This window comes from Zalophus californianus, chromosome 5, assembly GCF_009762305.2.
Source record: "Zalophus californianus isolate mZalCal1 chromosome 5, mZalCal1.pri.v2, whole genome shotgun sequence".
Classification (NCBI taxonomy): Eukaryota; Metazoa; Chordata; class Mammalia; order Carnivora; family Otariidae; genus Zalophus; species Zalophus californianus.
In genome coordinates this window covers 30,879,101-30,905,136 of record NC_045599.1, presented here as the reverse complement: position 1 = coordinate 30,905,136, position 26,036 = coordinate 30,879,101, and the positions used below count along the sequence as shown (strand labels likewise).

Genomic DNA, 26,036 nt, shown 5'->3' with positions numbered 1-26,036 from the left:
CAGGAAAAGCACCACAGTCCTACTCAGAGAGAACCACGGGCAGCATCTTGATATAGAGTCATGCCCATCCTTACCATGGCATGTGTATGTTTTCCAGCTTAAACAAAAATCTTCACATGGGGTGCCTGGGTGGCTCAGTGGGTTAAGCATACAATTCTTGATTTTGGCTCAGGTCATGATCTCAGTGTTGTGGGATTGAGCCCTGTGTTGGGCTCAGTGCTCAGTGGGAAGTCTGCTTGAGATTCTCTCCCTCTTCCCCTCCCCCCCTGCTTGCTCTCTCTCAATAAATAATTTAAAAAAAAATAAAAAAAAAATCTATCTTTAAAAAAAATCTTGCAGTATATTCTGAACACCCTTCCATGTTAGCAGATACGTTACTATACCGTTATTATTGAAACAAATTTATTCAATAAAATTCAACATATACTCATAATAAAAAAATTCAAACAGTACACAGACTTATAAAATGCAAAGTTAATCTTCTCCCAGGCCTTCTCTCTGAAGGGGACTGGGGGACAATCTTGGGTAGCCCTATGGAATATATATATAATATATATATATTGTATTTATATATAATGCTTTTTAACATACCTAAATAGAAGCATTCTGTACTCATTGTACTTTTTCTTGGCTTAATACAAAATCTTGGAGTTCTTTCCAGACCCTTGTGCATGACTGTATCTTACTCTTTTTCTCTACTGCATCAGATGGATGAACTATATAGTTTACTTAACCAGTCCTCAATTGATGGACGTTAATGTTACCAATTTTTGCCTTTATAGAAAATGCTTAAGTGAGAATTGTTATACATGCTATTTTGGAGAACACTTGCTAGTGTTTAAGTAGTAGTATGATTGTACCTGTAGAGTAGTACCAGCTTAGTAGCATAAGGCAGCTCAAAGAGAGTATGCACTAAAAAAAAAAAAAAAAAAAAAAAGATTTTGCCAAATTGCTCTCCAAAAAATGAAACTATTTTTAAGACGAGCTCTTGCCTTCTGCTAATTCATCAGCCATCTGGTGAAGGCACTGAGAGGTAGACACAGTACAGCTCTGGGAAGACTGGAGCACCGCCTCTCTCCACCCTGCTGCCTGTTTGCTTTCCTGTTTGGAACGGCCCCGTCTCTTCCTGCTGTGGCAGTCCCCTTTGCTTCCTCTGGGTCCAGTTTCCCCCTCAAGGTTATGCCCCCAGATTTTTTGCTGTGATATTTTATTTTGGGGTGGGAGAGGGCTGTCGCATGTTTAGAAGCTGACTGCTTAGACCCTTGCCCCCAGCTGGTGGGGTCGCGAGCAGCTGGGAAAGGGACCCTGGCCTTTTATGCAGCCTGTTTCTTACACCTCATTATTGTTTCCAGGACCGCTTAATCTTTAACCTCATCGGCCAGGGCCCAGGTTTATGGGGACTCTGTTGCTTGATAATTGGGCAGCCCTGTACTGGGCCATCAGCAGAGCTGGTTGGGAGGGATGTTAATGGGACCCCATTAATGAAATGGCAATTAAAATTCTTTGGCCATGTTGTTTACATCAGTCTGCCAAAGCTGAGCTGAAGCCCTTCAGCCATGGGATGGAAAAGCCATCGGATTTCATGTGTTCGTGGAGAGAAATAGCCTTCTTTTGACTGAGTCACTTGAGATCGTGGAATGAAGTGATTAAATTAAGGGCGACAAAGATTGTTGACAAATCATTTAAAAAACATGAGCCTCTGACTCAGTGAGGGTTGTCTTATGAAATTGCCTCCTCCGACTTGGCATCATGAAATGATGACAATGATGGGTGATGATGATTGTAGGAGTTTTTCACCCTTTCTGAACACTTGCTAGGTGCCAGGCATGGTGCTGCACATTCCGTAGGCTTTACTTCATTTTGGCCACGTGACTGTGAGAGGTGGTTATTATTTCTCCAATTTATAGATGAATAAACAGAAATGCCAGGAAGCGATTATTGTAACTTGCCCAAGATCACGTAGTTTGTGAGTGGCAGTGCGCACATTCACAGGGAGGCTGTGATACCAGAGCCCAGAGCACAGGCTCGGACAGCTTCTCTGTGGCGCCTGCCTCACCCCTGCCTTCCCCTGATTTGCTGCTGCTAACTCGAAGGTGGCAAATGAAGCAGGAGTGCAAGACATAGCTAGTTTTTGGAGAACAAGTCTCTTTTAGGAAACTTCCCTTAGCCTTCTATTCCTGGGTAACAGGGAGCTCTGGTGTCGAAGCAATAACACTGTGAACAGCGCAGTTTTGATGTAGCTCTTTGGGGTGTGTGTGTGTGTGTGTGCGTGTGTATGTGTGTGTTTGTGTTAGAAAGGGGGAATTAAGTCACCCGGGAAAGAGAGCTCATATGCCACCATCCCCAGGGAGGGGAGAGGTAGTAATATTTAGGGTCTGAGGGCTGGTGGTTATGACCCTTGTGGGACATGGTCAAGGTGAGAGCCCTATTATTTTCTGTGAGACTTTCCCTGCAGCAGGGAAATGGTGAACCCTGAAAGCCGAATCCTGATTCAGGAAAGCTTACTTCTGCCTTCCAAAAATAGGGCAGTAGGGGACAGAGAGATTTAAAGCAGTTCTGTTTTATTGTGTAACCTTACTAAAATGTTTTGATTCTGTTTGTGTGTCCACCTGTGTCAGCCTGTCTTTCCTTGGTGGGCAGTGGGGGTGGGGGAGGGGATGGTGACCAGTAGTTAAAGTCAGAACTACTCATTCCTATTCCCTGGGGCTGTTGGCTCTGGAATAATGGGGTTCATTTCATCTGTGCGGGTCAGAGAAGTTATAGATGGGCTTAGTTCCATTTGTTCTGGGCTTTTAGTTTAGATGAACTTGATTAAAGGCTTAGTTTATTTCATCCCATTAAGAGGGAGGAATGGGTTTGGGATTAACTTGGGAGGTTGCCCAAGCCCTAGGCATTCCTGAAGAACGGGCAGGGAAGCGCAGGACATGCAGATGTATGGACACTGAGAATTCAGCTTCGAGTAAGACATACTCACACAAGATAGACCCTGCCCTCATGGGGTTCACAGCCCCAGTGTGAAGGAAAGACCTCACATGATAAAACAGCCTGATTAGGGCGATGATAATTTTTATTTTCTGTTTTGGGTTCTTTGGAAACACAAGAATATCCCTTCCTCTAGCCTGGTGGGCAGGGGGATTAAGAAAGAATCTCAAATTAGGGGTTAGGTCTAAGATTTGAACCGTGGACTGATGCCAAAGTGTTTAGAACACTACTCTTCTAAGGTTTTGTTTTATTTTTAAAGAAAGGTTTTTAGATTCATATATATATATTTTTTGTCTCTCTACAATAATAACCCTAAGAGGGATTCTTAGGGTGCTCTGACACCTATATTGAATTTTACTACCATGGCCTGCTTAGGATGAATTATTATCATCATGGGGACCAAGAATGTTTGTTGTCATCATACAGCCTTGGTTTCAAAACCTGGCTCTACCACTTAACTGCTTTGTGATCCTAAGCACGTGGCTAAATAACTTTCTGAGCTTCCATTTCTTGATTTGTGTAATGGGGATATTGATGCTTCAGTAGGACTTTGGGGAGAAGTGAGTGCCTAGCACAATGTTAGCTGCTATTAGGAAATGCCCTCAGCTTTCTCCAGGCCTGCTTCCTTGAAAAGGTAGAGCTGTGCCTCCGGAGCTAGCCTATTCTCATCCTTTCAGCTTTGGGAAGATGTGTGTGTGTTGGTTGGTAGGGAAAGGACGTCAGGTTATCATCTGGTAGTTTCCCCGCCCCCCCAACCTCCATAATTTCTCATCCAAATGGACAGGAACAGACATACAAAACTTGGAACTTAAACAGAGCTTGTTACTTATGGTAAAGGCTGGTTAATTAGGACTCTTAACCAAAAGTCTTAAATGGCTTTTCCCCCACCCCTGTTCCCATTCCTCTTACGAAAAAGAAGCCAAAAGACTAGAAGGGTTAATTATTGGAGAGCTCCCCTTCAAGGGGCTAGTCCATGGTTAGAAGATACTGTGCTCCCTGTACACCCCACCTGTCCCCTAAGATCTAGCCTACCTGCCTCTGCATTGTATCTCCTGGAGCCTGGCACAGTTTTTCAGTAAACATGTGTTAGAGGCATGAAGATATAGCCTAGGCGCCAGCTAGACTGGGCTGTTGTTGTTTTTCTAGACGTGCTCTGCATTTTCCTGCTTCCATGCTGTCATTTATACCTGGAGTGCCTCTCCCAGTTGTGGCCCTGTGGACTTGGGGTTGGAGTTACTGGTGCCTTGTCTTATGCCTCTTATAAGCTAGTAGGCTCCTTGTAGGCATCAGCTCTGCTTTCTTCATTTTTGAAGAAACACTGCATCTGGTACACTATACATTAATGGTTATTGACCATTTGCTGTGATCTCAGTAAATGTGAGTTACTTCTATTTGCTTATTTAGTGCCCATACACCTTTATGAAACAGGTACTATTATTAGCCCCATTTAACAGATGAGAAAACTGTGTAGCCTTAGGAAATTGAGTATCATATCACTAGAAAGTTTGTTGAACTTGATGGAATTAAAATGGGTCTCTAAGGCCTTTGGGGTCCACAGCCTTATCCACAGGACCTGCAGTCCCCAGGGATGTCTCTGATGAAGTGGAAAAACTTCTCTCTTGGCGAGCAGTGCTGCCCACAGAATTGGACTTTGTGAAGCAGGAACATGGGCTGATGTAATATTCATCTTTCCTTTCTAAAGAGTTTCTTAAAGAACTCAAAATGGTCTCATCAATATACATATTGTCGTCTCTGAGCTTCCAAACAAGCTTGAGAACTAGGTCAGCTCTTACAGTCCCATTTTATGGACAATGAAGCCAAAGGCTGGAAAGAAGTGACTGTAAGAGGTGGAGTTAGGACTCAAACCCAGGCCTTCTCACTCTTAGCCAAGGCTCTTGACTGCATTCTCCTTTAATACACCAAAGCAAACAAAGAATCCACAAACAAGTATTAAAGGTAGAGGATTCTCAGGGAGGTATCTTCTGGGAGCAGAGGTGTTCCTTTCTGGGAAGCGGCTGGGGAGAGGGCTGACTTGAATATAAAGTCTGCTGGGTGACTTGTGTTTCCCAGGAAATCAACTTGGCCAGACAGCCTGTTCCTGCTTTTCTATCTTGTTGAGTGTTGCTAATAGAAAGGGGGCTCTGGGGGCTCCACCCTGTCTCCTCAGACAGAAGGGGAAGGGAAGGAGTTTCCCTCTTTGCTCCCTTTCTCTGTGTTTCCCTGCTCACGAATCTCCTGGGTCCCAGGGTGCTAGTCCTGGATGGGAATCTGCTGCCTCTCCCGACTAGCTGCCCCCTCCTCACCAGCTGCTGCTTCCTGGAAAGATTTCTGGAGGGATTTCAGTGGGAGGTTCTAGATGGGCAGGGCAGCAGCCCACTTCAGAAAGAAGGGACCTAGGTTCAAATTCTCTGGTGCCCCAGAGACAGAGATGGGGAAGCATGGGGGCTGTTTCCTGCCTTGATTGATCTTTGAGAATTTCTGGTTTGTTCACCAAGCCACTTAGAATACATATCGCTGCACTTCATCTTCCTTTGCAAAATCCAAGCCCATCTACTTTTGGCTTTATGAGCTTTGTGGAAGTACTTTTCACACCTCGGATTTTAACTTCTTACTTCCCCCTATTCTCTCATTCTTTTCCCTCCTCCTAATGTCAGGTTTTGGTCAGCCAAAGAAAAGGCAGGGAGGCTCTGTGTGGCTCTGAACCACGGGGATGTTGGTGCTCGTTTGCCTGACTCTCCTGCCGAGCTCAGCCTTGGCAGGTCCACAGAGTCTTGATGTCCATTCTGCATTATGTTTTGGTGTGGTGACTCCACACCAAAATTTTCTCTTCACTATTTCTTGGTGTTGCCAGCAGATGGAGGTCTCTGGTCCAAAAACTTCTTGGAACAGAAAGGGCATGTAGGGAGAATCCTGTTACTTTCCCAGGCCTCCAGGCCAAGAAGGCATTCCCATCACCCAAAGGAGATTGTTCACTTGTTTTTATTTAAAAATTTTTAGGAATAGACGCTTTAAAAAATAATATGATCTACTCTTAAATATTCCCTTCGTTAGGGAAGTCTTTTAAATGTCTAATCAAAAATCTAACCAAAGGCCTTTTCCTGTTCACATATGGAGAAACACGACCAGCTTTTTACTTTATGGCATTTGCTTCCCATTGTAAAGGATCTGCCTTTTAAATTTGTTTTTGTTATGTCCAAACATTCCTGAGTTTCGTGGTGGACAAGGCTTAATTGTGGGCCCGGTGATCTCAGTGGGCTGCTGGGGAGCAGGTGGGGAGCCCTTTCTGTCCAGTGAAAGGCAGACCAGGTTGTTTGTAACCAGATCTCTGAGAGTAAAATACTGACATTTGGAGGCTCTGGATGAAGGGTATATGGGCATTCTTTGGGTCCAAAAGTATTTCAACATAGAGTTTAAAATAAATTTTATAAGAAATGATTTAAATCAATGATAAATGATTTATCATTGATTTAAATCAATGATAAAAAGCCATCTTCTTTGGCTTTTAAGAAGCCGATGAACGTGAGAGCGGAGCTGAGCATGCTCTGGTTTCCCTTTCCACTGTGCAGCTAGCTACGGCAGGCCCGCTCTGTCCACAGCTTCCGGGCACGGAGCACTCTGAATCTCACCCAGGGGCTGGCCAGGCCGCGTGGGGGTAGCCGTTGCTGGCAACTGGGAGGTGTCACCTCTAGAATTATCCAAGAAGCTACGAGGCCAGAGAAGGGCCACCAAAGAAAGAAGAGAGGGGGCCAGGAGGCTGGAGGGCAAGGAGCACAGATGCTCCTGGGGTCCGTGGGGCAGAACCATGAGAGAGCCCCAGAAAGGGGCATATGACAAAGGACCCTGTGATCTCCAGAACCCGCTGCATCAGGAATTGTCAGCTCTTGGGCCACTGTACCTTGGCATAGCTTGTGAAAATACTTTCACACTTCCTTTCCCATCACAGCATGGGAGTGAAGCAAGATGAGCCGTTGTATCCCCATTATATAGAGGGACAGTGAGGCCTAGAGAGGTGAGGCCATTGGCTCAGGGACACGTCTTGCAAATGGCAAAGCCAGAATTTGAGTCTAGCTGCCTTCTTTCTGAAGTGTACACTCCTTCACTGACATTCCACTGTCTCTGTAATAGCAACATGGTGGCCTGGGCAAAGGTCAGGGCAGGAATTGCACTTGGCACTTCCCTTGCGTGGACATCCGGCCTGTGTGTTTTGTCTCGGTTTAGGTGTCCCCAAAGTCCCCTCCATCTTAATGGTTCCCACTGGCCTGGCTGTCATGGACTGTTGCTAGTGGCGGTGGGGGGGCAGCTGTGTTGCTTTGATGCCTGGACAGATGCTTAGTTGGGCCTCCTTGTGAATCAGAGACCGTAGTAGGCTTGACTTTGACACAAAAGGATGATGTCTTCCGCCAGCCGTGAAATGTTGACTTCGTACCAGAACCCCCGGAGACTTCCAGCCACACAGCAGTTCTGACTCACTTTTGTTTGGCCGAGCTGCAGGGGGCACTGTCTACAAATCTGCCAGCTTGCGCCTTGAGGGGAAATGAGCTCAATTAAGTAGGCAGGTCCCAGTGAGGCTTTTCTGCAACGCCATTAATAATCGCATGGAGCATGGAAAAAAATATAACCTCACATCTCTCTGCCCCATTTTCATCTGTGTCGATGTTCAGGGTGGAGGATCACACAGAGGGATGCCTTTGCTGCCAAATTAAGAGGCTAGTTTCCCTTCAGCCAGGATGTGCTGTCTTTCTGTCTGCCTCTCTGTCTGTCCCTTTTCCTCATGCCCACCCCCAAAGTGCCCAAGACTCCGCTGTGAATTTCACAGATTGCCAGGGCCATGGAAGGGCAGCAGTGTGTTATAACTTTGTTTTCTGAACTTCTGCCTTTTTTTTTTTTTTTTTTTTTTTTTGGAACAGAGCAGCACTTTCCAGAGGTGATGCTGGGGGAAGAATTTCTTAGCCTAAGTCTGGACCAGGTGTGCAGCCTGATATCCAGTGACAAGCTGACCGTTTCTTCAGAGGAGAAGGTACGGCATGGCCCCTCGGTGAAACAGGACCCTCACACGTGAGGCGGCCATGGGAGGGACAGTGAGACCTTGTCTCTTTTTCAGCGGAAAAAAAAGGAGCTCATTTTTTTTTTTGTCCCTTTAAATAATTAGAAAAGGACCTTCTGGCCCATGTTTGCTACATTTGTTGTCTGGACACTCTGAGGAAGAAATAACGCTGGTGAAGATGATGGTGACAAAGCTGCCTGCATTAACTGGACATTTACAGTTTGCCAAGCACTCTGCTAAGTGCCTTGTTCTCTTCAGTTCCCTCAGCCTTCACCACAGCCCCATGAAGCAGGCATTGCCCTTGTCCCCACATTGCAGATGAGGAAAACTAACTTGGAGGAGTTAATTAGCTTGTCTGCAGTCACTCAGCTGGTTACTGCAGAGTTGCGGTCTTCCTGTGACCTGGTCTTAGTCACTGTCCCACATGGCCTCTTGGGAACATCATTGAGCATTTAAGCCAGAGCTGACCTTTGGGAAATGTCTATTCTAACAGGGGATTGGAACTTCCACTGTTGAGAAAACTGAGGCTCAGAGAAGGGATAGGATCTGTTGAAGGTCCCACAGTGAGTGACCGTGGCAAAACTAGAACCTGGGTCTCTTGACACCTAGTGCCCTAACTCACCGACTCTACACCACTTCCTTGGTGCTGCAGGCTTGATTTCTGCCCACTGCTTTAACTGACCCGTGAGGGCTGATCTGTCCCTACCTCTAGGTCTTCCTTCTCACTGACCTTCTGCTTGGATTATTCTCCCTTTTCCAACGTCACCTGTTGGAAACCAGTTCCCGTTCCAGTTCTATCAGGAAGAGCTTCTTTACTCCAGGAGATGTAGTCTCCTATATTGAAAATAACATACACTTTGGTGTTGGCCAGTAGGGTCCAAATCTTATCTCTAGTATTTACAAATTAATTGGTGACCTTGGGTGAGATAGTTTGCTTCTTCATCTCTTTCTCATGGATAAAGTGAGAATGGTAATAGGACATACTCCAGGGGTGGTTGTGGGGATTAAATGGGATAAGGTGTTTCAAATGCCTGGTGTCATACCTGGTACTTGGTAGGTGCTCATTCGGAGGTAGCTGAGTTTATTATTGACCATGTGTCTGGAATTTATTCCTTTCTCCTCTGTGTTCCAGGATAATATTCAACTTGTTTTACTGCAGTTAGTTTTGAGCCCATCTAACCTCCTCCACTTGACCATGAGTTCCCTGATGGTAGCAACCACATCTTACTCTTCTCTGCATCCTCAGAGATGCTCAATACATGTTTCTTGGATTGTCTTAGTCCGCTCATTGTGTCCCAGCTTGAGGTCCTTTTCTGAGGAAATATTTAAGGAAAAGCCTTTAAGAGCGATCTTACATTGGAGATGAGTGTCCAAAGCCACATGTCCAGAAAATGGGATGGCATCACAAGCCCCCGCCTGTTGTCCTGCAAAAATTTGATCCAGAAGAAAAGCAGTTGTGGATTGGAATCATGGGCTGCCCCAAGACTTCAGAGGGATTTCCAGAAGGTTGACTGGCACAACTAGCTGGATTGTCTCTTAGACTCAGTGAGGCTCTACTTTCATTAACTGATGTGAGATATCACCTGCAGGGTAAAGGATGCCTCTGGCCAGGCCATGGCCTCTTCCTGCTCCAGCCCCAGCAGCAAAGACTCCCTAACTTCTTGCCAAGCCCTGTTTAGTGTCTTCTCCAGATGGTGCTACTAAATGGGCACAGTTTGAAGGAAGGAACTAGTTAGTTGATTGACCATGTGGTAGTTGGTGCAGTTGGCCAGTTTGGGGCCTGCTTGAGTGTATCGTCAGGTGTAGTCTGAGAAAATGACAACAGCCATATAAGCAGCAGGATTTGGATCGTCTTGGGGGTATTTGGGTTGAGAGGGGGGACCCTGCTACCTTTAACTCCTGCGGGCCCATCCTGCTCTGAGATCATAGTAAGCTTTCCTCAGGTGAGGGCTTGTCTGTGCTTGCTGTGTCAGGGTGGGGTGGAGGTGGGTTGTTAAGAGGGAGAGGCATTTTAGTGCCCTGGAAACCACTTGGGCTTTGGACTCAGGAAGACCTGTTTCCATGCTCCACTTGATGCTTACTGGCTCCTTGATTTTCAGAAGTCACTGGTCTCTTTGAACCTTGATTTTCTTACATGTAAAGTGGGACTGCTAAGAGTACCTCCCTTATGGAGTTAGGAGGATCACAGATACTGGGTTTAAAAAATCAAATATAGTGTTCGGTAGGTGCTAATAAATGGTGGCTGTCATTGTAATTACCATAGTCCTCTGTTTTGAGGCACCATTGACAATGGTCATGGTATCAGTGTTGCCACTGATAATGGTAAAATAAGCCATGGAGTTAATTGCATCTTTCCAGAAGCAAAGAAGCATGACATTAAATCTATGTGCTTAGAACATTGTCTGTAGTGGCTCTCATTCATTCATATGCTTACATAGGAGTTGCTTGTTCTGTGTAATTAGAGTTTAGAGTAGAGGTATTTTTTTTTTAAGATTTTATTTATTTGAGAGAGAGAGTACAAGCAGGGTGTTGGGGGGGGCCCCTGGGTGGCTCAGTCGTTAAGCATCTGCCTTCCGCTCAGGTCATGATCCCAGGCACCTGGGATCGAGCCCCACGTCAGCTCCCTGCTCCGCGGGAAGCCTGCTTCTCCCTCTCTCACTCCCCCTGCTTGTATTCCCTCTCTCGCTGTCTCTCTCTCTCTGTCAAATAAATAAATAAAAATCTTTAAAAAAGAAAAAAAAAACAAGCAGGGTGTTGGGGGAAGGCAGAGGGAGAAGCAGACTCCCCACCGAGTAGGGAGCCTGATGCGGGTCTCAATCTCAGGACCCTGAGATCATGACCTGAACCGAAGGCAGATGCTTAACCGACTGAGCCACCCAGGCGCCCCAAGAGTAGAGGTATTTTTCACGTCAGCAAAGTTGTAGATTATATTTGGTTCTCAGAAGTTATTTGTAACTTCAGAGTTGCGTGATGCTTTTCATAAAGTAGATTGCTGATGATCTTGATCCCTTTGGTACCTTTAAGGTTGGCAGTATAGTTTTTTTTTAATTTTAAAGGTTTTATTTTTCAGTGACCTCTGTACCCACACTTGAACTCACAACCCCTAGATTGAGACGCATGCTCTACCGACAGAGTCAGCCAGGCGCCCCCTAAGGTTGACAGTATAATTTTGAGGCTTATCAAAGAATAGTGGGGTTTGGCCTGTGTTTCCTATTTCTAATTTTATTTCCCCTAATTGATTACATATTTCTGGAAGTTAAATAGCTGGAAGCTTTTGACAATTGGATGTTTGTTGTTTGAATGCTAGCTCTTGAGGCTTTGAAAATTCTGTGATGTGTTCCAGGAGATTTTGTGATTTCTACTTCCTTTAGTTACATTTCTTAATAAGTAACCTCTTGCATATACAATAGGCTTTGCTTTCACTATTGCATTGTAGTGAACTTAATGGAGTATATTTGAAGTAATATAAGGGATCTTAATTTAAGCTGAAATTCAACTGCATTTGATGTTAACATTTGTGGGGGCTGCGTGGCTCAGTCAGTTAAGCGTCCAACTCCTGATCTCTGCTTGGGTCTTGATCTCAGACTCTGTTCAAATCCCACATCAGGCTTCATGCTGGGGTGGAGCCTACATTCAAAACAAAACAAAACAAAGAAAAAACCCTCCAAAAACATTTGCAGAAAACTGAACTGCACTGGTAATCAAATAACCTGTATTGAGCTAACTCCATATTTGAACAGTAAATCAGCTATATTATGATTTACTTCTTTGTCTACAGCCCACAGATTTCTTTTGCAGCCAGACTTCAGATATTAAAATGTGAAAAAACTATGCATCTGAGAATAGAGGAAATGTGGTATTTTAGTAATGAGGTTTATAAGTGGCTGTGGCTAGGCCCAGGCAGTTTGCTTGCCGGGAGTTTGAAAAAGTAGAGGTTCTGTGGTTGAAGTGGCTGAGTTCCAATTCTGCCTCCACTGGTCTAACAGGCTGAGTGACTTTGAGCAAGTTATTTGTCTCCCACCAGAATGGATACACCATACACAGTCATGGATTTTCTCCGTCTTACGGTTGCTGCCAGGGTGGTGTTGGTATCAGGTTCACGGTAGACACATAAACAAACATCACTTGTTGAATGAATGAGTAAGAGAACTTCTCTACATCTCAGTCTTCTCATCTGTAAAAGGGGGGCAATGATAGTAGAGTACGTATCTGAGGATGAAATCAGATGACACCTGAAAAGTTCTTAGCCCACAGGAAGTGTTCATTACTGTAAGATATGATTACTGCTGCTATTATTATTACCACTATCTTCCTCCTCCTCCTCCTGCTCACTGTTGACTGGGGGCATTTCTCAAGGGGAAGCTCTTCCCAGAGCCCATGTTAGTCTGGGTGGTTGTGTGACCTGGGGCTTGGTGCCAAGCAGGGACAGAGAGTGGGAGTAGCCTCTTGCTCTCCAACATTCCCAGCTCCCTGGGCCCCTCTGGGCTTCTCCCAGGGCTCAGATACTGTTCTTCCTCCAGCATCACTTGCTGTTACCCATACCTCTGTCCTCCACTATTCTTAAGCTCCTGAGGGCTGTCCTTGTGCCACGGCAAGCTGACCCAGAGCCCTCGGCCAGCTCTGTGGAGCTGCTAAGCAGATATTCCCTGAGGGAGTGAAGGGGCAGCCTGGGGCTGGATGCCGCCCCGAGCCAGCTGAGGTTGTGGGAATAATTGTCACATTTTTTCGGGGAATAAGGACAAATGTGGGAACTAGAGGTCAGAGGACGCGTGGATCCCTGCCATTTTCTCTCCTGTTTTTTCCTTCATGTAGTTTTGGTTTTAAAATTCCTGGTATTTGAGGGAAGACAAAAGGACCTGGTAGGAGTTACAAAATCATGAGTTCTTTGGGTGGGACCCCTTCCCTCTGCTGCCGCTACCACTCCCCTACCCCAGGGCAGAGCAAAGGCACACTGGAGTAAGCCCTTCACAGTCACCTGTTTCTTCCACAGGGAGTTGTCTGGGCTCACAGCTCAGCCTGTGAGTAGATAGTCTGTTTATTGTATTCGCCTTTGAGACCCGGAGTTCACCCCTCACCGTGGACAGCTTCTGGGGCCCAGGGGCAGGCAGGGTAAGCAGCCCTCCAGGGCAGATGCACTCCAAGGAGAAGAGTGGTGACTCTCCAGTTCTAGTGCAGTTTTGCCACGGAATTGCTGGTTCTGAATCTGAATCTTTGCTTTCTTAGCTGGTATATATGTCTCTACTTCTCAGGAATTCTCTCCCTCCTTATGAAACACTATTGAAGTTTTCAGAATGAGTACTAACAGGGAAATGGCCCACAGTTTAGATACAGGTCAGGAAGACATTGGTTAGGTCTCTTAAAAAATTAGTGTCAGGTGTGTATTGTAATGAGAACTACCACTTAGTTTCTCTCTGCGAGATCATCTGTTTGATGTGCTGTTGTCCCCTAACCCTGTAATCAGAAGCCAAATTCTGTTATCTTCTGAAATGTCTCCCAGAATCATTGGTGTTGCATGCCCTCCTGTCTGAACTCCTAGCCTCTCCAGTCAGCGGTGGGTAGAGGATGCCGGCTGGAGCTCCGTGACCACTAGGTTAGACTTGAGTGCTTGCTGCCCAGGTCTTACCCAGTGATTTAGCGGGTACATCCTGCTGCCTCGCCAGAGCTGTTGGAAGCCCCACCTTCCTGTGAGGTCGGTAGTTAGAGTTGCCAGCTTCTCGGCTTGCAAACAACCATCTGGCCTGGTCCCTGGTCACAGCATTATTCCTTTCACTGTTCTCATTTGGAAAGTGCAATTCAGTAAGCACCTATGAGCAGAACACCACAGCCCTATGACCAGAAATCTAACTTGACTGCCCACCGTTCCCCAGGTGCATTTCACATACCATTTTTTTTTTCAAAGTGACATTTGTATTGAAGTAAGTTCACTGGGACATGAACAAAGTGAAATAACCACTGAACTAGCTCACAGATCCAGTAACAGAACCTCAGAAGTCCCTTCGTGTCACTGCCTCCCACCCCGAAGAGCATGACTACCATTCTGACTTCTCATGGATCAGTTCTGTTCGTTTTTGAACTTTATGGAAATGGAATGCTGGTGTATGTATGCTTTGCATGTGACTTCTTTGGCCCAGCACGCTGTGCAGCACATCATTTCTACTTCTTGCACAAACTCCCAAGTCAGAGATTATTGTCCCCATTTTGCAGAGGAAGAAACTAAGGCATGTTGACAATAAGTAGCTTTGTGGTTTGAAGCTGACTGTGTCTGCCTGCCGGACCCCTGCTCTCTATGAACACATGCCCACCCTGACCGGGAGATGGGGGTGAGTGGCCCTTAGGACTGTTTCAGAGCTTACAGTCTGGATACGAAACATGTATCCTTATGTGGCCGGGAGAAGTAGTTGCCTGTAGTCAAAGTTCAAGGAAAGCACCCTGGAGTGTTTTATTCCGAATTGTTAGGTGGGGAAGACCTCCTGGAAAAGGGAATATTTGAGCTAAAATTGGGGACTAAGAGTAGGATTTTGCAAAGCCATTCAGGTCGAAGGGATTGTAGGAATCCAGACGTGGAAATTTGGGATATCTTATTCTATGTGGGGGAACGGTAACCGATGGGATGAGCGTCCAGGGTCTTTGGTGGGGGTCGTGGGAGATGGGGCTGGAAAAGGAATAGGTTAGGGGGTGAGGACTTTCTTCTCTAGGTCAGTGTGTATCCCACTGTGTGCGGTAAAATGGCAATGTTTGTGAGATGTTCTCGGGTCTGACGCGTTTAGGAGACAGTGACCAAACACAGGAACCAGGTTAAGAAACTGAAGGACTTGTCAGAGGTTTTATATGTTAAGGAGTTCTGTGAATCTCTGAAGGAGATTTGGGGGTGTGCGTGATGTGTCCTCCAGGCTCATTTGGTTCCAGAAACTCCTTTACTACAGAATGTCTCCTGCCCCTAGTATTCTGAGGACCACATTATGGAGAATAGTTTTGAGGCTGATTTTCTTTGGTTGCCCCAAATATTCTATGATTTATTGATTTTCCTTTTTTGTAGTTCTTTTCATTAGGGATGTATAATTTTTGATTATGAGACCATCTTCAGAGGATGTTTTGTCCATGGGAGTCTGGGTTGCCCTGGGCTGTGGCATTGTCCCTCAAGGGCAGGTTTACTGGCTTAGAAACTGTTTCTGTATTCTTTTTTTGTCTTGAGTATCCACTGTCCTATCCGGATAATATCACTTCAGACCCCATATCTGTATGTGGTGTGATCCTGGAGTTTTGATTTCTTGAAGATACATGGTTTTTAACTTCCCAGCCTCCAGGAGATGGTGAGCTCCCTTCCTTCTTCCCAGAGCAGATGGTTGGAGTTCATCTAGTCCCAGTACATGGGACTGTAGGTGGATAGCATTGTCCACGGAGAGCCTATGGCATAGACATTCTACCTGGTAAGATATCAGTTCTGAACCATTCAAGTCCATGTCTGAATTGTACGGGCCTGTGACCCATTTTGGCCTTAGCTTCCATTCAGCTGCCAGACTTGCATAATAAAAATAAAAATAAATAAATAAATAAAAGAAAAATAGGAAAAAGAAAAAAAAACACTCAGGCACTTCCCTCTTTCTTTTGACTATGGCTCAAAGCTTTATTTGTTGGTAATATGTCACTTTTATGTGTTTGGAGCTGTGGGGAAGATTCTTTCCAACTCAGCACCGTCTGCCATATTGACTGCAATGCATTCTCCATCCCTGTGTCACGCTCCATTCATTTGTAGGATTGGTGCCATGAAGTAGTCTTTCAGCTTGCAGGCATTCTTCCCAAATCACTGTGCTCCAATCCTTCTTCTTCTCCTTTGCAGAATCAGACTGCATGTCTTTATCTGGGCTACAGGCGGTAGTGGAAAGCTGAACAATTTCCAGGCAAGGCGATATCCCTCTTTTAGTTTTGTCATCATTTTTGTTGTTTATATGAAGTCACATATTTGGCAGTATGCTGTCATAGGGAGAGAACCATACACGCAATCATTCCCACTTTGACTAACTTATTCATTCTCTCAGTAAATATTTATTGAGTGCCTTTCTGCGTGGCAGATAGTATGTTATTCACACGAGAGACATTGGTGAACAGATCAACATAAGATCCCTGCCTTTGTGGAACTTAAAATCACATGAGGGAGATAGATTTTATCAAAAATGTATAGAAATAAATATATAGCTACAAACTATGAAATATGCTATGGACGAAGTGTGGATTGAAAGCCAGGGATTCTCATTGCTGCCCCGTTACCAAGTAGCTGGGTAATGTTTGGGCAGACCACTTCCCCACTGTCTGCCTCGCTTTTCTCTTACATGAGTGACTCTTGATGTTCCCGGGGCCCTTGTGGGTCGGAGATGAAGCAACTATAAGAAGGAGCTGTTAAGTGCCCTATAAAACCTTAAGATGATGGGACTGTCAGAAAGATGAGTGCAGCTGAGTAGGTTTTCTAGAGTTTGTGGAGCCTTCAGACCAGGAAATCTCCCAGCCAGTGTTAATGCTGGTAAATGTTTAACAAGGGGCTCTGCAAAAAAATTCTGAAAGCCCTGATTTGTTTACTGATTCATTTGCCAATTTCCATAGTGTAAATATTTCCACCAAGGCTGATTCAAACTGCCAGTGTAATGTCACTAAACACCAAAATGGGAAGACACATGCACGATGAGCTCCAGCTCCAGCACACCACTGCTCCTGAGGGTCCCTGGTGTGGTGTGGGACAGCAAGGCGGGGGGCTGGTTCATAGAAGTCCCGTTAAGCTTCATTGAAGAAACAACACAAATCTGACAGAATCATTCTTGTGTCTAGTAGTGCTTTTTTTTTTTTTATTTTTAAAAAGGATTTTATTTGAGAGAGCGAGAGAGCACGAGTGGCGGGAGGGGTAGCAGGAAAGGGAGAAGCAGATTTCCCGATGAGCAGGGAGCTCAGTTCAGGACTCCATCCCAGGACCCTGGGATCTTGACCTGAGCTGAAGGCAGACGCTTAACCGATGAGCAACCTAGGCACCCTAGTAGTTCTGTCTTCTTGATTGAAAATCATGGCAGTTCATTCACCAAATGCTATTGGCTCAATCCCTGGGAAAGAAAAGAATATCTGGCAGGGGGGGCGGGGAATGTCCTAAGAGCACATGGGGGGTATATTTATGATTATGGGTTTAGGAATATAGTTCCCCAACTCACTGGTCTGTGCAGGTTTTCTAACTGTGCCTCTGAGATGGAATATTGCATAATGTTAGAACTTGAGTTTTTGGAGTTAGAGGTGAGTTCACATTCCAGTTCCACTACTTCTTGGCAGCGTGACCTTGGACACTAACCTCTCTGAGGCTGTTTCCTCTTCTATAAAATGTGAACACCGATACCTACTTCACAGGATTTGGGGTGGAATAAAAGAGATCTTGCGTGTAAAATGCATAGCACCGTGTCTCTTGTCATTTAAAATTAGCCTTTCTCAAATCTTGAGTAACAAATTAAGTCCATGTGCAAAAACCTAGTTTTTTTCCCTGATCTTGTCAAAACTGGCTTCTTTTCCTCCATCTTATGCTTTGCTGTGCATCACCCTCAACTGGACCTTTTCGCTTGCCAAGTCCCCACCGCCCTGCCTATTTTTCACTTAGGTCCCCCTTCATGATTTTCACAACACATTTTGAAAGCAGTTGTAAGTGCTCCAGCACTCTGCACTCTCTTCTCCTGGTGCAGCTACAGTATGGTGCGGCTGCCTCCCTCGCTGGAGGGGTGGTAGGTATAGGGGGTCAGCTTCATCTGGTGTTCTGGCCAAGGCTTGTGCTTACATCAGAAGTGTGGGGAGCCAGGAACTGTGAAATTCGATTTTCTCCATCCTTTTTCCACCTAGCAACCTTGTGGCACTCAAGAGACTGGTTTTGGAATATAAAGCAGTGAGGAAATGATGCTCTTCTTTGTTGAAAAGTAAAATCCTAAGCATGCCTTGCGGCAGCTGGTTTCACCACAGGATGCATAAAAAGTGTTTTCATCTGAGTAGACGTCACCCTGTCCTGTGATCAGAGCCACAAGGTTTCTGCTTGGATTTCATAGACCAGGAGTTGATACCCTTTTCCTCTAAAGCACCCGATAGTAAATATTTTAAGCTTTGTGGGCCATAGAGTCTCGATTCAGTTCCGCTGTTAGAATGTGAAAGCAGCCACAGACAGTATGTAAACGAGTGAGTGTGGCTGTGTTCCAGTAAAATTTTATTTATGAAAGCAGGTGGCAGGCTGAATGTGGCCTGTGGGCCGTAGTGGGCTAGCCACTGCTGTAAGCCCGTGACAGACAGCTGAGAACAGTGGGTAAGAGCATGAGTGCTGGCGTTGGGTCTGGGTGAGTCACTTCATGCGGTTTCGGAGGATCTGCTCCCTGCACTGTCCCTGGAGTCCAGGCTACCAGCATCCACAAAGCGCGTGGCTCAAGGCTTGGCGCCTGGTAAACATCGGCTCCTGCTGCCAGTCCCTTAACAGGAGGTGCTCTTGGGAATGATTTTAGGCACATTAAAGCCTAGAGCTAGCTGCAAGTTTATGGAGCCTCAGTGAAAAGAACCCATGGCCTTCTCTAGCTGCTGAGAAGGTCATCGTTGTTGCCGAGCACTGGTGGCTTTCACAGCTGAGTGGGTCAGTGGTGCAGCTGAGTGGAACCAGTGAGACAAGCCAAGCCAAAAATAAAGATAAGGTTAAACAGCGACTTTATTAGACTCAGCTTGCTTTTTATCTTTTATAACGAAGGCGAAGCTGGTTGACGGGGAAGGGCACGATCAGGAAATCTCAGCTCCTCAAGGACTTGGGGTTCATTCTTCAGCAGAGATTTGTCACCTGGCCGCCGGCTCTGTGCCCGGTGTTGTGCTAGGCAGCTTGCAAGAGCTTCCAGTCTAGTAAAGTGGAGCAGAAGGAAGTTGGATAACCACATTGCAAGGCAGAACAGGACTGTGGTTGCCCACCAACTCATCCGGCACGGTCTGACTTCCTTTGGTCTCCGGCTTCCTTTGGTCCCTGCTCTGATTCCAGTCCCCCTTTCCCCAGCCTGGACAGCTTCCACTGCCTCCGTACATGCTTGTTCTGAACTTATCGATCCATTCATTCATTAAAAGAATATTCGAGTATGTATTATTTGCCATTAAATAAGACAAGGTCCCTGTTCTTACGGATCTGAAAGGCTAGTTGAAGCAACACAGTGATTCACAAACTAATGCTATGAAGGTGAGGGATAAAGCTCTATGAGAGTGAGTAAGCTAAAAAAATAAACTGGACAGGGAGGATTTCCATGGTATGTGAATGTTTATATTTGTGCACATAGGGGTTATGTTTTGCAGAAGTGAGGGCATACTATCCAGAGATAGTGCTCCTTTCTTTCTGTTCCATTCCATTCTTTTCTTCTTCCCTTTCTGATCAATTCTTTGCCTATTTTGAGTATGCCCAGCCTGACTTAAGTTTATATTTAGGAAATAGGACCAAAGCATCATTAACATATCAATACACACAAACTATTCTTAGGGTTAGAAAAATTAGAGATTTTTTTCCACCCCTGGGAGTTAGTTTTCATTTCAACTTTACGCCACATAAATTTTGTTGTCATATTTTCCTTTTCCCTTAGAATTTCTTTTCCTCTCCCCTCTGCTTTTCATTTTGAAAAATTTCAAACCCTTATTAAAGTTTGAAAGCATGCATGCACATTCATATACTCTTAACCTAGATTCACCAGTTAACATTTTGCTTCATTTGCCTTATTTCTCTCTCCCCATATTTAAACTTTTATTTTGCCGAACCATTTGACAGTAAATTGGAGACATGATAACACTTCATCCCTGGTATTTGAGTACGCACCTCCTAAGAACAAGGAAATTATCTTTATTTAGCCATAAAACCATTATCATACCAAAGAAATTTAACACTAATACAATGATATTAGCTAATACATAGTCAGCATTCAAATTTCCTAACAGTCTCAAAACAGTCCTTTATGGCTGTTTCTTTTAAATCCATGATCCAATCAAGGATCATGCATTGCCTTTAGTTCCCATGTCTCTAAATCCCCTTAATCTAGAACTATCTCTCTGCCTTTTTCTTTTTTCTTTTGTCTTTCATAATATTAATGGTTTTGAAGAATTCAGGCCAGTGTCTTGCTGAATTGCAGAATGTTCCAAATAGGGAGTTGTTTGATTTGTTTCCTTACTATAAGATTCAAGTTAAACATTTTAGGAAGAAACTACTTTAGGGAATGCCGTGTCCTTCTCATTAAGTCACGATCAGGAAGATAAGTTTGTCCTGTTATTGGTGGTGCTAACTTAGGTCACTTGTTCAAGGTAGTATCTGTCAGATTTCCCCATTTGAGGCTGCCCCCACCCCTGCCATCATGGAATTAGTAAGTCATCTGCGAGGTGATACTTTGAAAACTATCCTGTTCCCCAACAATTTTTCATGCAGTGATTTGAGCATCCACTGATGAATTTTGCTGAATCAATTATTACATTTGTGGTTGCAAAATGATGTTTTTTTTTTTCTGTCATTCCTTCTTCCTTTATTGGCTGGCATTTGTCTGTGAAGAAGAGCCCTACCCACCTTTTTAAAAGTATCTTTGTGGATTCATGGATTCTTTTTTGTTCATTGTGTTATGATCCATTACTGTGTTCTTCTTTCATTCTGAGGTTTTATTTAATTAATTAATGAATTAATTAATTTATTTATTGAAGTAGGCTCCATGTCCAATGTGGGCCTTGAACTCACAACCCTGAGATCAAGAGTCACATGCTCTACCAACTGAGCCAGCCAGGCGCCCCTCTGAGAATGTTTTAAACTGAGTTGTGACTTAGGCACCGTGAAACGTACAGATACTACGTGTACAGACTAATTAGTTTTCACAAACGCATATGTACATGTAACTCCCACCTTGTCAAAATACAGAACATATCCATTCCCCCCAAAAGTTTCCTTTGTCACCTTCCCAGTCATTCCCCCACCCCACTTCATCAAGAAGCACTAATCTGATTTCTTCATTATTCTCTTTGATGTTTTGTCCCAGATGTTGGCAACAAAAGCCAAGTTTGTTGGCTCTGTTCATTTGACGTGTCCATCTTAATCTTTGAGCACTTTCTTGGTTTCTGGCACAAGAAGTTTTGTTTTATTCTTTTTACCAGCTGAAAATATCCCATAGTATGTATACTAGTTAAATAATTTCTCCATTAGTGAGCTTTAGGTTGCTTCCTTTTTTATTTTGTTACAAAAATGCATCAGCAAACATCCTGGAACACATATTCTTTTGTGAGCACCACCTTTGTGAGTATTTTTGTAGGCTAGATCCTAGAAGTGGTATTTCTAGGTCAAAGAGTATGTACTTTGAAATATTTGATTGATATTGCCAATTCTTCCCTCCCTTCTTAAAAAGTTATGTTAGGTTTCTAGAAATAGTGCTGGTTTCCCTGCAGCCTTATCAACATTGAATTTTATCCATCTGTGTGTATATGATTTTGGACTTCTTCTTGAGCATGGTGAACATCCAAACCAGAGAGACTCCTTTTTGGTTTCGAGCCCGATTTTCATCTGTAGAGAAATGAAATCTTTCCTCAAGGGAGAGCTTAAACCAAGGAGAAATTTTTGACAGAGAAATTCTCTGTCATTCGCTGACCCACTCACCATTTTACAGCCGGCTTTTGGGCAGATGATATTCTTATTGTCTTGATTCTGCATTAACCGCACTTGGGAGATGAATGAGGAGAGGGATGTATGCGAGGGGCGTGGTGGCCTTGCCCCAAAGTCTTCTGGTCTTCCTGTGCAGTCTTTGGTTCAGGGTTCCTGCTCTGTCTTTCTATCTTTAAATAACCATGAGACCTGATCTTTATTTTGCAGTGAACTTGGTGATTCTGCATTTGGGGTAGTAGGTTTATTATAACCCGTGTGTGTGATATCACTCTGAAGTCAGCTAGCAGACAAAATCTTTCCGTTTTTCTTTTATTGTAAATGTTGAACCTTAGGTTAACGACATTTGTGGATGATTTGGACATTGGACTTCTTTTTTTTCAGATTGAGGAAATTGGAAGCTCTTCTCTCTGCTACAGTTACCTGTGTTGATTTTCTTGATAGGTATTTGAAGCTGTGATTTCATGGATCAATTATGAGAAAGAAACCCGTTTAGAGCACATGGCAAAACTGATGGAACATGTCCGTCTCCCTCTCTTACCGAGGGATTACCTGGTCCAGGTGAGTGCTGTGTGAAGAACCAAGGGCTTTCCTGCTCCCCCAGGCCTCTTGGAATAGCTGCGGGCAGCCCTGGTTGTGTGGGGTGGTTGAGGAGTGTTATGGGTCTTTTGTACAGGTTGAGAGCACCAACCCACTGGCCTAAGTGTGAATGAAGCATGGTAGTGTAAGGATCTTTTTATTAATTTTTATTATTGAAGTATAGTTGACATACAATGTGTAGTTCATATACAACACTCTATGAGGTTTAAGATTGTAGGTTTGAGAATAAGGTACTTAGGGTTTAGTTCCTGCTCTGCTACTTGTTAGCTTTGAGTTTTTATTTAACCTCTTCAAGCCTTAGTTTCTTCTTTGATAGAAGGGATATTATGTGAAAGCCCCACAGGATTGTTGTGAGGACCAAAAGAGTTGTAAATATGCAAGTCAGGTGTTTAGCATGGAGCTGGGCATAGGAAATGTTCACTGGAAGTTAGCTGCTTTTACTGTAGGGAACCTAAGCAAGAAGGGTCATTTCCATGTTGCTATGTTCTCTTTACCTTCATGTTAGGCAACTTGGAGCCCAATTCAGGACTGCACAAACCAGTTCCTCATAGGTGCCTGGGATACATATTGCTTCTACTTCCTCTGAGGAAGGAAAGAAAAATTAAGAATTATGGGGTGCCCCTGTGGTGCCACATATTCAATTCTTATAATAACCCTGTGAGGCAAAGATAAATAACCTTCTTTTTACAAGTCTGGGCCTTGAGGTTTATGGAGGCTGAGAATTATTTGGCAGTAGAAGGCAGGGTCAGGATTCAAATCCAAGTCTGTTGACCCGGAAGCACCTACCTTTCACTAAGCAGGCTGTCACTTTTAATACTCTCTGTTCTGTTGATCCATTGGCTTTAGATACTCTTGTAAATGGGTGGAGGGTAAAACTTAAATATATGAACAAAACAAAACACCAAGGCAGTAGGCCAACCCTCATCTATTTCTAAGAAGTTTCTGGAAGGAATGGAAGGTGTGAAGCCAGGATAAGAGAGATCTGGTTTAGCAACCCAGTGGCCTAGCTCTGTCACTTCCCAGCCATCTAACACTGGGCGAGTGCTCAATCTTTCTCAACCTCAGTCTTCTCATCTGGTAAAAATAGCACCTGTCCTTATAGGATTGTTTGGGGATAGAATGAGATAATGCACATAAAGCCTACAACACTGTGAGTGAATGCTAGCTGATATTACTACCATCTTGATGACCATGGATGCTATTGGGAGTAGTGGGAGAATATTGTGTCCTCAAAAACACTTGTAAAATCATCAGCTTGTGACTCTGTTGACCAGAGGTCTAATGGATCAATGAGATGTTCTCTGAATCTCTGAACCTCAGTCATTCTCAGGTGCTGAGGCATGCACTTGCCCGCCCTTGTATGCGCCCTGTGTTTTACACTTTGGATGGTACCACTGCCCCCTGGTGGCAGTGTATCCTTCCTGTAGGGAAGGTTCCCTAAGCAGAGGGACTGAACTGGCCTGAGCTCCCAGGGTCGGAATCAAACCTCCTTCTGTCCTATGGGAAACTGACCAAAGGTAGAGGTAGACGTCTGGCCTCCAGCCCAGCATCACTTGCATAGGAAGGTAATCTGTGGACCTGGGTTCCAGGGAAAACTAAAGAGACCTTAGAGACCCTTGGTCATGACCTCGATCTGGTGTCTACAACTGAAACTTAAAGATAGTAGAAAATAGTTCTTAGGTTAGTATGGCAAAGTAGGGCTTAGATCTGGAGAAGAAGGGGGTCAGAGGCAATGGGCATGAGCACTGTTGTGTGGGACCCCCCCCCCCACCTTTTCAAAGGACTCTTTGCAGAACACCCCTGGAGTGTTTCATTAACACTCATTTGACCTTGAAACTTAAAACTAGTATAACCTGCTGCGGGTGGTTGATCTTGGTGGGTGAGGACACAGGGAAAGCCCGGGGCAGACCTGCACCAACACTGATTTCTGGGGAAGGTGTTTTTGTTTGTTTGTTTTTTAACCAGTAACATTTATTAGGCTTTATTAAATATTGTGAAATGTAGATGTAATGTGCTATATCTTAAATTTTTTAAACATTGTGTTTATATATATATAATATAAAGTTCATCATTTTGACCATTTTTAAGTGTACAATTCAGTGTACTAATTGTATTCGTCATGCTGTACAACCATCACTATATCCATTCTTAAAACTTTCTTGTCACCCCAAATTGAAACTCTGTATGGTGAGGCATTAACTCTCTGGAGGAACTTTTCGTTCAAGCTGAATGCATTCTTTGGGAGAAGTAGCTGTTTAGGCATCATTTCACCTTCCGTCCAAACTTTTGAAGCTATCTTCTCTTGGGGCGCCTGGGTGGCTCAGTCAGTTGAGCATCTTGACTCTTGGTTTCTGCTCAGGTTGTGATCTCAGGGTTGTGAGATTGAGCCCTATGTCAGGCTCTGCGTGCAGCTGGGGAGTCTGCTTGTCCCTCTTCCTCCCCCTCTGCTCTTCCCCTTGTTTGTGCTCGCTCTCCCTGTCTCTCAAATAAATAAATAAAATCTTTAAAGAAGAGAGATATTCTCTCACCCCTTTTAATTTTTTTAACTGATCCTAAAAGCTTATAATTTGTACCAACCTGGATCAGTCCTTCAGTGAGGGTGGGGTGAGTGGGGAAACCGTCCCCGAAAATGGGAGTGTTCGTGGGGATCACCTCTGGGGAAGGAGGTGCCCAGTGGTGACAGGGGCTCTATCGTGCTAGCCCTTCCTTTCCTGCCAGCTCTAATGCTTCCGGGCAGGTGATGGCCTGGCCACATTTCTGTTCCTAGTTGAGGCTAGTAGGCCTAGTTGAGGCACCTAGTTCCTAGGTGAGGCTCAGTGATGCCTTGTGCATGACCCGCTTGAGGGCTGACGTAATTGAGGTGGGGAGGCCCTTCTCCTTCTCTGACTGGACTTGAGTGCCTCAGAGTCACAACCCTTGTCTTGTTCATCTTTTTCTTCCCAGAGTGTAGCACCGGGCTGCCCAACAATGAGACATTCGATCTTTGTTAGTGTTGAATGAACTTGATCTCTCCTGCTAGCTCCTAAACACTCCAGCAAAGAAAATGTGAGGTGGCCTCTGAAGACCACACTTCCCCTTGTAGATACACCACACGGCAATCTGACCTACGCCACAGGACAGAGATTTGAGAGTCAGAGCACCAGCATGGTTTCACCCTTGGTCTTGATCATAAGATATTTTGGCTTATACATGCTGAGCATCTGCTTAGGTCCACATAGCTCTGCAGTATGTGAGGAAGCCATAGTTCCAGCTTAGATAGGGTCCAAGATGAAGTCAGTAGGTGGGACTTTGTGCAGGACATTCTTTCTGTTCTGGTATTACCGCTCTGTTATCGAGCACCTCGTTGACCACTTTTGCCCCTGAGGCTTTCACTGTAAGACAATGGATATGAATTCTTTTTGACTCTCGTCTTGACTCCATGCCTCCAAAGGTTGGCTGATGGATCCTGCTCTCTTCCTCTTTCCTTCCCTCTCCTCTCAATTGTCTAACCATTTGCCCAAAACATTATAAGGCACTCAAACCAGGAGGAATGTGGATGAAGCCTTCAAGACAGCTAATTGTCCTTGTTTTGTGTAATTCCATTTAAGCCTACAAACTAACATCCCAGTCAGAGACAGCCAGTGAGGTTATATTCCTGTCTGTTTGATGCCAGAACTTAACCACTTACTCTACCGTGCTCTTGAAATGCAGGAGGTAGGCACTCAGTTGAAAGTCTGTGATCTTCCTTTTGGGGTCTGAGATGATATGGTGCGGGTTTAAAAGAGTGTG

At 44.6% G+C, this 26,036-nt stretch overlaps 1 protein-coding gene across 6 annotated transcripts in view; it reads left to right on the top strand.

The window, feature by feature from the left end:
- Positions 1–26,036, top strand: part of KLHL3 (kelch like family member 3) — a 119,636-nt gene that overhangs the window by 57,982 nt on the left and 35,618 nt on the right. For 5 of the 6 annotated variants that reach the window (XM_027604677.2, XM_027604678.2, XM_027604676.1 and 2 more), the window contains 2 exons: positions 7,890–7,999; positions 22,113–22,229. In XM_027604677.2, coding sequence (XP_027460478.1) covers positions 7,890–7,999; positions 22,113–22,229 — 227 coding nt within the window. The remainder of the gene's footprint in view (positions 1–7,889; positions 8,000–22,112; positions 22,230–26,036) is intronic. The other variant, XM_027604679.1, reaches the window with a different exon arrangement.